Here is a 12,368-nt window from a genome sequence, read left to right as displayed (position 1 = left end):
TCATCTCCAGGCCTGCAAATCGGGACGCCTACCAGGCCCTTCTCGACACCATTAACCACGGCACCTTTTCAAGCTTCTTAGAGTGGAACCTTGCTGTCCTCGGTGGCCCTTCCCTCAGTTTTCCCTCTCAAACCAGGCAATTTCCAGATCCTCGTGTGCATGGTTTATCCCACATCCAAGATGCATCGTAGCTGCTTCTCGCTCACACTTAACGAGATTCAAATTCATGGCTCCTGCAGGCTTCTGTTTTCCAAACATCCCTCTCACCTCCCTCTACCCAAATCCCTCTCAAGTGAGACCGCCCTACTCTTTTCACTGCTGGGCTCTCAGTCTGCACTTCTGGAACGCTCTCATTGGTTAACTCTCAAAATACTTCTTGCTTTCATGTGAACGCTATATTTTCACCTTCGGTTCTTTTTATGGTACTTCTTGCCTCCCACCTCCTCCTGTTCAGTCTTTACGTTAGCACTTTCCAGTTTCCTATGTTCCATACCGCTCTGCTGAGAGATTTAAAGAACCCCGTGGCAATTTTCTCCTTTCTCATCTGTCTACGCCAGAGTCCGTGCCCTGATCACACCTTAACATCTTCAACTACCTCTCAAGAAATTTGCTTTTCTAACTGCCTCAGAAGTCCTTTTTCTCTTTTACTTTACTCAACTGTTTTCCCTTTTATATATCTCCCCAAACCTCTAAAAACATAATCGCTAGATTTTCTCTTGTGGTTGTGTCCCATATCCTCCCGCCCCCTCTTCCTTCCTTCGACCGTCACTGTCAGCAATAGCAGGACTGAACCTCCGAACGTTTTATATGGTGCCGCGTATGGAGTTAAACGGACCTCATTCCCCAAACTGTGCAACTCCTTGGGGTCCTCTCACGAGTCCACTCTCCCTCCGCTGCCACAGCGTTCCAATATGGCCCATAGAATCCCCGTTTCATGGTAGATAAACTCTCCTCTGCCTTCAACTCATTCGGGAAGACCGCCCTCTGGAAATCTGGGCCTCCCTTAAGGACGCTGCTGGACTCCTGACTCATGCAGCCCTCTGGAAGGAAAGGACTCATTCCTCCACAGGATGGATACCTCAGGGTCAGGAGCTGGGGAGGGTTCACGTGCCCCTCAGAGGCGCTACAAGACCAACACTTTGCCAGCCTCAGGTAAAAGCCTCTCCTCCATTCTAGTCCATGACCTCTGACTGGCCTTCCTTGCCCACTCCTCACCTCACAGTCCTGTGGTCAGCTCATTTAACCCACCCGCTTTCCATTTCCACATCCCCGACCTCCTCATCTCCAATATTCTCTTTCTCGCACTTCGGCCGGCCGCATTCGGGACTCCACCTTGAACGTGCTCATCCCCTAGGACTACTCCTCATATAACTTCCCACCCTTCCTGCTTCCCAAGGCCCTTGCCCCCGTCAGTCTGCTCCCTCAGAAAGCATGCCAATCCTGTAGTCTACCCATCTGTCCCGGTTGGCTGGCCCATCCTGACTCCTCTTCCTTCCCTGCCCAGCTTGGGTTCTGTCACTGATCTCAGGAATTGCTCTTTAACCGGCACCCTCACCTCCCTACCAGAAACACTTCGGGTGGACTTCCTGACTCCAACCTAAGTTCCCGGGCAGCTTCCTACTTCCTCTGCTCCCACCCTCCAGCTATCAGGCTCTAGATCCTTGCTTAGGCCTCCTGCAGTCTCAACTGAATCTTCTCCTAAGAGCAGCTCCATTCATCCACTCCTGGTTTGGCCCTCTCCATTCCCTTCTAAGCCTCCACTCCAAATGAATGAAATAAAAAAAAACAAAAACCTTGCATCTCTATCATAATTCATTACTTTAAAACATGCTTTTGAAAATCTGTTATTCTATCCACAAGACAGCTTTTGTGGGGTGGCAGCTCAAGGATATTACAGCCCCCCCCCAAAAAAAAAAATTGAGTTTCACAGAGGCTACGTGGCTTACTTAAGCTCTCACAGTATCCAAAGAGTAGAAATGATTGGCCATCATAATAATCAAAATGTATGTTCTTTCAACCATCTGAGACACCTATGCTGTGCCCAGTTATTCCACACACTAGTTGTAGGGACTGACACATTGATCAAAAAGAGAGATAAAGGGGAGCACCTGGGTGGCTCCGTGAGTTGGGCATCCGACTTTTGATTTCAGCTCAGGTCATGATCTCACAGTTCATGAGTTCGAGCCCCATGTCAGGCTCTGTGCTGGTGGTGCCGACTCTGCTTGGGATTCTCTCTCTCCGCCCCCCCCCCCCACCAAAAATAAATGAACAAACAAAAAGATAAAGAGATGACGGCAGAGGTCACCTCAAGATCACTTTTCTTCACGCATTGTCCCAGAAGCAAATATTCAGGTTTGTTATTGCTAGCTCAGAGAGAGAAATGAATCTGATCGAAGATGCAGAGAAATTCCATGCCAGCCAAGCTGCTCTCTGCCCTCTGTGTAGGCTCACAACCAAACCCCAACAAATGAACAGGAGTCACAGCGCTGGAAAAGCAACTGAGCTCAGCAATGGTGAATCAGTGCGCAAAACGGATTGCTCCTCTCCGCATCCTCTGCCATCTAGACATTTCTGAGGTCATAAAGACCACAAACACAATCAGGTGCAAATCGTAATGGATATACAGATAACAGTACTATTGAACAAAGACCCAGGTTAATTTTTTTAAAGACATTTGTATGAAATACGTGTTAAAAAGCCAAAAGATATCCCTCTACAAATATTTCGGCTTCTTCGATGAAAAAAAAAAAAAAAAGAAACCGTTACATACATCTGAATCTATCCATATCCCTAATAAAACTAACACTGTTATCTGCCCTGGGACTCTCCTCCCCCAGCAAAAATGCAACTATTTAGCCAAATAATTATTTACCTTATAGAAGATCAAAAGAAGGTCATCCAGTTTCCCATGCAAATCACCTGCAGTGCAAATGAAAAATCACTCTTCAGTAGGAAACAAGAAAACGCCCATTTTGTTACAGAATTTTTAAACAGAAATACTGCTGATATACTCCAAGCATTCTCAGGGCACTGGGGTTTTCCCCAGGATGGTATGAATTCAACAATTTGTTTTTATAGCTCTCTTTTTGTCCCCTTTCCTCTGGGAGACGGCATCTGATATTACAATTACCTGTTCACTCCTACCATTTATGCAGCACTTAGCTCACTCTGTGCCAAGCACTGCATTAAGGGTTTACGTGAATTATCCTGTTCAATCCTCACAACCACTCTATGAGATGGGTATTGTTTTCACCATTCCTAGGTTACAAAGGAGGCTCAGAGTAGTTACCCGGTGCAAGATTACCCAGCTACCAAAGATCAGAGCTGGAATTCACACCCAACTTTACTCAAAACTCAAGCTCTTCGCGATTCTTCTGTATTGTTCACACTGTAATCTCTAGGAGAGCAGCGATAGTATATATCAGTCGGCATTAAATCCCCAATGCCTCTCATAGTATCTGGTGCATAATAGGCACTCAATAAATACATTTCATTGGTAAATGTACAGTTTTTTAAAGCCATGTATTAAAGAATATGCTCGAGCAATAGCATCTAAAATTTAAAACTTGTGACTTGTGGGGCGCCTGGGGGGCTCAGTTGGTTGAGCGTCCTAGTCTTGATCTTGGCTCAGGTCGTGATCCCAGGGTCATTGGATCGAGCCCCACATCAGGCTCTGTACTGAGCATGGAGCCTAAGATTCTCTCTCTCCCTGTGCCACTCTCTCCCACTTGTGCTCTCTCTCTTTCTCAAATTAAAAAAAAAAAATTGTGAGTTGACATCCTTTTGATGAGACAGTTACAGGAAATAGAAATGAAAGCATGGCTTTATAAAACTCAGCTAACTAAAGGACACCACATGAATATATGCAGATATTAATTAAAAATTAAGAGTGAATACGTGAATATTCAAAAGCCCTATTTGGATAATTATTTCTAGGTAAAAGATCTGTCTTTCATAAGCTCTGATCATAAATTTTTATTCTTTGCATCCAACTTGATTACCAAATAGAATCTAATATAGAAATACCTTTCCTCAGGTTGCTTAAAATCCTACAACCAAAATTAGCCAAATATATGCAATGGAAGACTCCAATTATGAGAATAATTAAAATCCTGTGTCACCAGCACTTATTTATAAAATGACTATAATATTGAGAGCATATTAAATGCTACTGCATACTTAAATCTCATTGCTTTCATATGATCTTATTCCAATTCTAAGGAAATAAAAGTGGAGGGACTTTTTACTTACCAATTAAATATATTTTAAAAATCATTTTATTTTCCTAATTTTCTTTAGGGGGACTTGCCCTTCAAAGATTTGAGCAGACAAAATTATCACAGCTGGCATGATAAAAAATGAACTGGTTTCAGCATATTAGGAATTGAGGCTATAAAAATATTTTTAACTTCTAGTTGGACAGCAATAGATAAAATATGAGGTATCACGGAAAGACAGCCACAGAGAGCAACTTCCACCGCAAAGAAAAACATGAGTGCAGAACTGGTTATCTTTATAGCATGACTATAGACTAAAACACCTTCTATATTGCACGTGTATTGAGAACAATGTAGCGTGTTGAGATGTTCGTGTAAATAAATGCATCTGGACACTAAAATAATGGTAAAATTTCATCACACTTTCTCTCCCTTTCCTAGTACCGTCTTCAACAGAAGAAGTTTTTGAAAAGACAGCCCCAGTTTTGAGTTTTGAATGATGACCAAATTTATCTAAGTTCAATAGGGCTCTAAGGACCGAAAATAATAAATCCTATGCTAAGGTGCTCCCTCCAGCAGTGGTGCGACACGGAAAAACGTCTGGAAACAAATGCCCAAGACGTGGAGATCTTTAAGTGAATAAACTGTCCAATCAATCCATTCCCTAGTCTTTGTCTCCTGATGGAAAATGAACCATCAGAGAGATGTGTGATAGGAGATATGGGGCTGCCTCTAACCTGGGATGCAGAGGACCTGATTTTTTATTCTGACTCTGCCACTAACTAGCTGAGTGAGCTTGCGGGTGGTGGGGGAGAGTCCCCACATAGAAATTCAGGGAAGGAGGGGCGCCTGGCTGGCTTGGTCCGTGTAGCATGGGACTCTTGATCTCAGGGTTGTAAGTTTGAGCCCCATGCTGGATGTAAAGATTCCTTAAAAATAAAATCTTTACAAGAGAAGAAGAAAGAAAGAAAGAAAGAAAGAAAGAAAGAAAGAAAGAAAAAAGAAAGAAAGAAAGAAAGAAAGAAAGAAAGAAAGAAAGAAAGAAAGAAAGAAAAAAGAAAGAAGTGCAGGGAAGGCGATACACTTTCCTCTCTGCACCTCAATTTCATCCACAAGAACAAGTGATAGGCTAGTCTCAGTAAGAACCATTCAGTTCTTACACTGTGGGATTCCAGGACTCCCTTGCCCTGTAATTAATTCACATCTTCTAGATCCTTTTACCCAAAGATAAATTTGCAGTGGCAACTGGGGGTATACTGGAAACACGTGGGAGCAGATCTCGTGTTCTGTTAAGCTTATTCCATACACTCTGGTAGCATATACAGCCCTGGCCCCACAAGCTCCATGGGTCGGCACGGCTTCCTGAGCTGCGTGGCCTCAGATTCTTAATCTCTGTGAAAAATCAGAGCCGGTGAGGCTTTGAATAAAAGGCGCCCACTGCTGAGACGCATCGTCTGTTAGGCAGAGATGCATTGGCCTCATCAGGTTCGAACTGCGTCATTAAAGATGCTTCAGAAGCCCGAGTCAGGTCGCTCTCACCACTGTCAGATGCTAGAAATGGAAATGGTTTCCCTCGATTGTCAAATCCGCTTCTACCTGACACGGTAAAAGAAACACAGGCTACACTTTGATTTGGAAAATAACAATCACTGCTTTGTAACCTAAAGGCCTAATTAGAAGTTAAGGGAACTGCTGTTCCTTCCACGCACCCCATTCTCAAACAGTTGCAAGCCTGCTGAGCACCAACTGTGTTGAATTTCAATGTGTACTGTTTCTTGAAGCAATATCCTGCCAGGCTGGCCTATATGATAACAAAATCTCCAGCCTTGTTATTTAGAAGAACAAGGAACAGATTTCTAGGACATTCCCACTCTTCTGAAAGCTGCAGAGACCAGTTGGAAAAATCTAAAACAGCAGCCAAGGGCAGAGAAGAGTTGCATCTCCACCCTGCCTGGGGCTTTTCGCCTCCCAGCCTAAGCGGCACATAGTGGCCCACCTAGGAAAAGTAATATGGAACAAAGATAATGAGAGCTAGACGGAGGGCAAGGAAGGCTTATTCCACCCATGGGTGGTTTTCCGTATTAAAATGCTGCCTGCCTTTATAAAAAGCCCTGAGTTCTTTAATTTCTCACGTAATTAATTCCTGCCAGCTGGTATGCAAAACAAAGACAAGACGGGGAACAGTATTATCATGATAGATCACTCTATATTAACACTTTTCCCTTAATACAGTCCAATTTACACGGTTTTCGAGTTAAGCAAATGATGTAGAACCAAGGCGCTCCTAAATATTAATTTGGCAGCTCTGCCCTGAAACTTACCACAGATTGTTATCTCTTTGGAAGGAGAGGTTTTTACGTGAGTGAAGTTCGGCATTTGCTTCAGGACTTTCTTGGTTTCAAATAGCACCTCTAAGACGTAACGAGCATGAAGTATCTGTGAGGGTGAGGCAGAGGAAAAATATATAATGAACTAGCAAGAAAAGCATGACTACGTAGAAAGCTATAAAGGTGGAGCATATGAGCACATTTCTGGAAGCTATATTGCAGGATAATCTCTAAATTATTCTCAAAAGGGGGCGCCTGGGTGGCTCAGTTGGTTAAGTGTCCGACTTCGGCTCAGGTCATGACCTCGCGGTTCGTGAGTTCGAGCCCCGAATAGGGCTCGGCGCTGACAGCTCGGAGCCTGGAGCCTGCTTCGGATTCTGTCTTCCTCCCTCTCTGCCCCTCCCCTGCTCATGCTCTGTCTCCCTCTGTCTCAAAAATAAACATTAAAAAAATTAAAAAAAATTATTCTCAAAAAGATTATTCTAGCACTGTGTCTGGCATATAATAAGCCCTCACTAGATATCTGCAAACTGAATGAATGAATGGCTCCTAGGACATTTGTACTTTCATGGGTTTTTTTAAATGTTTTTATTTATCTTTGAGAGAGAGAGAGCAAGTGAGAACACGTGCAAGCAGGAGAGGGACAGAGAGACAGGGGAACAGAGGATCCAAAGAGGGCTCTGAGCTGACACCAGTGAGCCTGATGCGGGGTTTCAAGCCACGAACCACGAGATCATGCCCTGAGCTGAAGTCCGATGCTCAACTGACGGAGCCACCCGGACACCCCTACTTTCATGTTCTTAACTGACATCACCCATTCACAGAACATCTGTGGTTATTCTTGGTCCTTAGGGCCCAAAAGAAGTGAAAGGGAAGAAAAAAGAGTCCCTTGCCCCAGGGAAACATGCAGACAAAAATGAATAAATAACAGAGAAGGAGGGAAAGGAGAGAGAAAGAGAGAGAGAGTGTGCAAGATGGGCCGCTTTGCATTTGTTTGGGACATCCTGCCACCTGGGATGGCAACCTGGTGGTGGCGCTGGGTTCCCAGATCTCACAAGGCAGCCAGAGCAGCCCCAAGAAACCCCTGAGCCAAGAATCCCAGGTGTGGCCCAATGTTGGGTACACAGAAGGGAGAGTTTACAGAACAGCAAGTGCATTTATATACTAGTCTAAATACAAAACATATTCCAAACCCAAATAAACCATTTGGATTATCTCCTATTATGACTGTTCATCCAGTTGCTCTCCTCCAATTACAGTGCTGATGACATCATTGTTTTGGACAGATTTACTCCGCTTTCTCCACTGGGCTTTTTTTTTTTTTTTTTCCACATGAAATTTATTGTCAAAGTGGTTTCCATACAACATCCACTGGGCTTTTTTTGTTTGTTTGTTTTAAATCGAGTATGTTATACTCTCTCTTTTTTTTAAATTATAAAATATTCCAAATACATAATCCCCAAAGTAATATAGCCGATACAAACTGAACAGATGCTAACACCACTTCATGGGAAAGGACTGTTTGTACCGCTTGAAATGGGGCTAGCTGAAACTGACATGTGCTGTGAGTACAAAATACACACTGGATTTCAAAGACTTATAAGAAAAAAAAAGTAAAATGTCTCCTTAACCACTTTTAACATGAGTACATATTAAAATGATAATAATTCCATATGTTGGATTAAATAAATTTTAAAAGTTTTTTTCACTTATTTTACAGTTTTAAGTTTATTTTGTAATTTTTTTATTAAAATTTTTTAAAAGCTTTTTTATTTTTGAGAGAGAGAGAGAGAGAGAGGGCGCAAGTGTGAGTGAGGCAGGGGCAGACAGAGAGGGAGACACAGAATCCGAAGCAGGCTGCAGGCTCTGAGCTGCCAGCACAGAGCCCAATGTGGAGCTCGAACCCACAAGCTGTGAGATCATGACCTGAGCCGAACTCAGACGCTTATCCGACCGAACCACCCGGGCACCCGTATGAAGTTCATTTTTAAAAATAATCTCTACACCCAGTATGTTTTTACTTTTTTAATGTGACTACTGGAACATTTTAAATTATGTATGTGGCTCACATTATATTTCTCCTGGACAGCACTGGTTTAGATTATTAAAGGCTGAGAGAGGGGTCATATCTACATATTGTTCGGATACCGCTTTGGATATGGGATTCAGAACAGATGGAATCCTTTATTCCCTTGGAACAATCTGGCTCAGTGTCTTAAAATTTCTATTTGCAGAGCTATTAAAATACTAAAACTATTTTCTAACCCAGACCCCCAAAACATGACTTAAGTTTGGACAATTTTGATGATCAAATATATTTTTTAAGGACACGGATCAGGATTTTAGGCAATATGAGAATCAGGAGGAAAGAGAAATTCGCCCTGGATGGAGATTAGTGGAGAGACCTATATTTCCTGCCTCTCCAAGACCTAATAAACTGCTAAAGATCTTCTCCACAAAAGCATTCGAAATCCATTCAATCCACAACTTGAGTCAAATCTTGAATGTCAACTTTCCCTTAGCCACATTTTAAGGAAATTTTGAGGAACAGGCAAAACACCTTAAACCAATGACTTATTTCAGTTTGCACATTTAGTCTATTGATTCCCAACGTTGCACTTAACTTGCCACTGCAGATTTTCTGGTCTATTTGCAGCATTAATCAGAGTAAGCGCTGTCTGAAAAGGCAGTTTTGTTTTGTTTTGTTTTGTTTTGTTTTAGTGAAAAAACATTGAGAATATGCTACGACAGAAAGATCCTAATATTAAAAAAGTCTTTCTGGGGCCTTTTAAAAAAAAAAAAACAACTTTTTTTTTTTTTTTTTTACCTTTTTCATTAGTAGTTTTTTTGTTTTTTTGTTTGTTTTGCTTGTTTGTTTTAAGTAATCTCAACACCCAACCTGGAACTCAAATTCACAACCCCGAGATCAAGAGTCACACACTCTATGGACTGAGCCAGCCAGGGGCCCCTGGGCCCATTTTCAACTGGCTAACATCACTTGTCTAATATCAGTAGTTGCTTACAATGCTGTCTTTCAGTAACATTATAATTGTGTTTACAGTTACAATGTTACTCAAAAGAGTTAACTTACATGTTGGTTTCCACATTTACAAAGATAGAGTAAACAGCAACTTAAAATATTCATATTATTTTAGAGATATTGAAGTAGGAAAATATTACTTTTAAAGGATGTTTATTTTTATGAAAGAGTAAGTTTTCAAATGAAAAAAGTTCAATTTTTTAGTTGAAATAAAAAGTTAAATAGTAAAAAAGAGTATTCCTTCTTCCATGGACCAGTCCCTAAAAACAGCCTATGTTAAGAGTGTCTTGAATATCTTTCCAGAACATATTCTATGCGTTTGCAGGCATATAAAAATTAATATAACCAGATGTGAGTAGGCAATATTAATATATGTTATGATATATTCTTTTCTATAAATATATAATCCCTCAAATAAAACGTGGGGTATATTCACACAAAGGAATGTTATTCAACTGAAAATAGGAATAAGAAACTGACACATGCTAAAACATGGATGTGCCTTGAAAACATTTTGCCAAGTGGAAGCCATATACAAAAGGCCACATGTTATATGATTCCATTTGTATGAGATGTCCAGATTAGGCAAATTTGTAGGGACAGAAGGTAAATTAGTGGTTACCAGGGGCTAGGAAGAAGAGGGAATGGGAAGTGACTGCTTGATGGGTACAGGGTTTTGTTTTGGGGTGATGAAATGTTCTGGAACTAGGTAGTGGTAATGGCTGCACAACATGTTGAATAAACTAAAAACTGCTAAATTGCACACTTAAAAATAGTTAAAATGATCTATCTTATGTTATGTGAATTTTATCTTAATTTTTAAAAGTACATATATATCTACAAATGGGAGCACACTGTACTTTACCTTGAAACTTTGATTCTTCCCTTAACAACATAATTTTTTTCATTTTTATAAAGTCAGAATTATTGATCTTTTCTGTTATAGATCCTTGGATTTTTGTCACATCTTTTATCTCCTTGAACATATTAGGCATATTTATTTTCAACTCTGAGTCCAATAATGCCATTATCAAAATATTGGTCCTTTTCCATCGTTTGTTGTTTGCCTCCGCTTTCTGTCATGAATCTTGTATCCCCCTATGCCTTGTGGGCATATTTGTATAAAGTTAATATTTGTATAAAGCTCTGGACATTGTACATGAAAACTTGAAGAAATAATTTGAGGCCAACTTTCTTCTAGAGAGGATTTACTTTTTCTTTTGGCAGGTGGCTAGGAACACCAGCTATCTAGGATAATCTCAATTCAATTTCAGGAATTAGATGATTCAAAGTTTTGCTTCAATCCCTATACAATCAGTCTACTTCTAGTTCACCCTTACTCCTGGGGTATGCCCGCAGGGTCCTAACCTAAGAAATGAGGGTTTGGGGGTAATGTCAGAGAAACTAAGGGAATAGGTAGCTCCCAGGTCCTATCCCTCCATAGAAACACTGAAAACTCAAGCCAAAAAACTGTCAGAATCAACCTTCACAGAACTTTGGTTAACAACGTTTACAGCAGCCCGACAAATCAAAACGAATCAAAAAGAAGGCAACTTAAAAAAGGCAGTGCAAGCAGGAAGTAAAGGCTAAAACAGGTTTGTAAACAGTCTAGCTAAGTAGTGAAGGAGTGTACCAACACAGAGGCCATCTTGCCTCTCTCTCTCTTTCTCTCTCTCTCTCTCTCTCTCTCTCTCTCGTTCTATCTCTGGTGCCTGGTGTTCAAGGAAATCTCTGTCAACACAAGCTGAAGACAAAATAAAAGAACACCCCACTCAACAAGAGCAGGCTACACATTTTTTAACAAGAGCACATGGAACATTCTCTAGGATAGACCAGATGTTAGGCCGCAAAACAAGTCTCGATAAATTTAAAAAGATTGGGATCATGTAAAATATCTTCTCTGAACACAATGGAATAAAACTTGAAATCGGTAACAGAAGGAAAACTGAAAAATTCACAAATACGTAGAAATTAAACAACATACTCCTTTTTTAATGTTTATTTATTTCTTTTCGAGAGAGAGAGCAGGGGAGGGGCAGAGAGAGAGAATCCCAAGTAGGGCCCATGCTGTCAGCACAGAGCCTGATGCAGGGCTCGGTCTCACAAACCATGAAACTATGACCTGAGCTGAAATCAAGAGTTGGACGCTTAACCAACTGAGCCAGCCAGGTGCCCCTTAACAACATACTCAAACAGTCGATGGGTCAAAGAAGAAATCATAAAGGATATGAGAAACCACTTTGAGATGAACAGAAATGAAAACGCAACACACCAAAATGTATGGGATGGCAGCAAAAGCAATGCTCAGAGAGAAATTTACATTAAAAAAAAGAAAGTTCTCAAATGAAAAGCCTAACTTGACACTAAGGAACTAGAAAAGGAAGAATAAACTAAACCAAAAGCTAGCAGAGGAAAAAAATAAGGACTAGAGTTCAGATAAATGAAATAAATAACAGGAAAACAATAGAGAGAATCAACAAAACCCAAAGTTGGTTCTTTGAGAATATCAACAAAATTGACAAACCTTCAGCTGGAACGACAAAGAAAAACAAAGAGAGGAAATGCAAATAACTATAATCAGACATGAAAGTGAGGACGTTACCACCAACCTTAAAGAAACAAAAAGAACGATAAGAGAATATTATGAACAGTTATACACTACCGAATTAGATACATTAGATGAAATGGACAAATTCCTGGAAACACACAAATTCCCAAAACTGATTCAAGAAGAAATAGAAAATCTGAGCAGATCTAGGACAAGTAGAGATTGAATCAGTGATC

The 12,368-nt window shown here is 40.9% G+C and overlaps 1 protein-coding gene across 2 annotated transcripts in view; it reads right to left on the bottom strand.

Moving 5' to 3' along the window:
* PPEF1 (protein phosphatase with EF-hand domain 1) overlaps positions 1 to 12,368 on the bottom strand; it is a 109,914-nt gene that overhangs the window by 48,712 nt on the left and 48,834 nt on the right. For both annotated transcript variants that reach the window (XM_043570118.1, XM_043570117.1), the window contains 2 exons: positions 6,539 to 6,653; positions 2,873 to 2,919 (listed from right to left, as the gene is read on the bottom strand). In XM_043570118.1, the coding sequence (XP_043426053.1) occupies positions 2,873 to 2,919; positions 6,539 to 6,653 (162 nt within the window). The remainder of the gene's footprint in view (positions 1 to 2,872; positions 2,920 to 6,538; positions 6,654 to 12,368) is intronic.

This window comes from Prionailurus bengalensis, chromosome X (assembly GCF_016509475.1).
Source record: "Prionailurus bengalensis isolate Pbe53 chromosome X, Fcat_Pben_1.1_paternal_pri, whole genome shotgun sequence".
NCBI classification, from domain to species: domain Eukaryota; kingdom Metazoa; phylum Chordata; class Mammalia; order Carnivora; family Felidae; genus Prionailurus; species Prionailurus bengalensis.
Note: the sequence above shows the minus strand (reverse complement) of the source record. Positions and strands in the feature narration are given on the sequence as shown.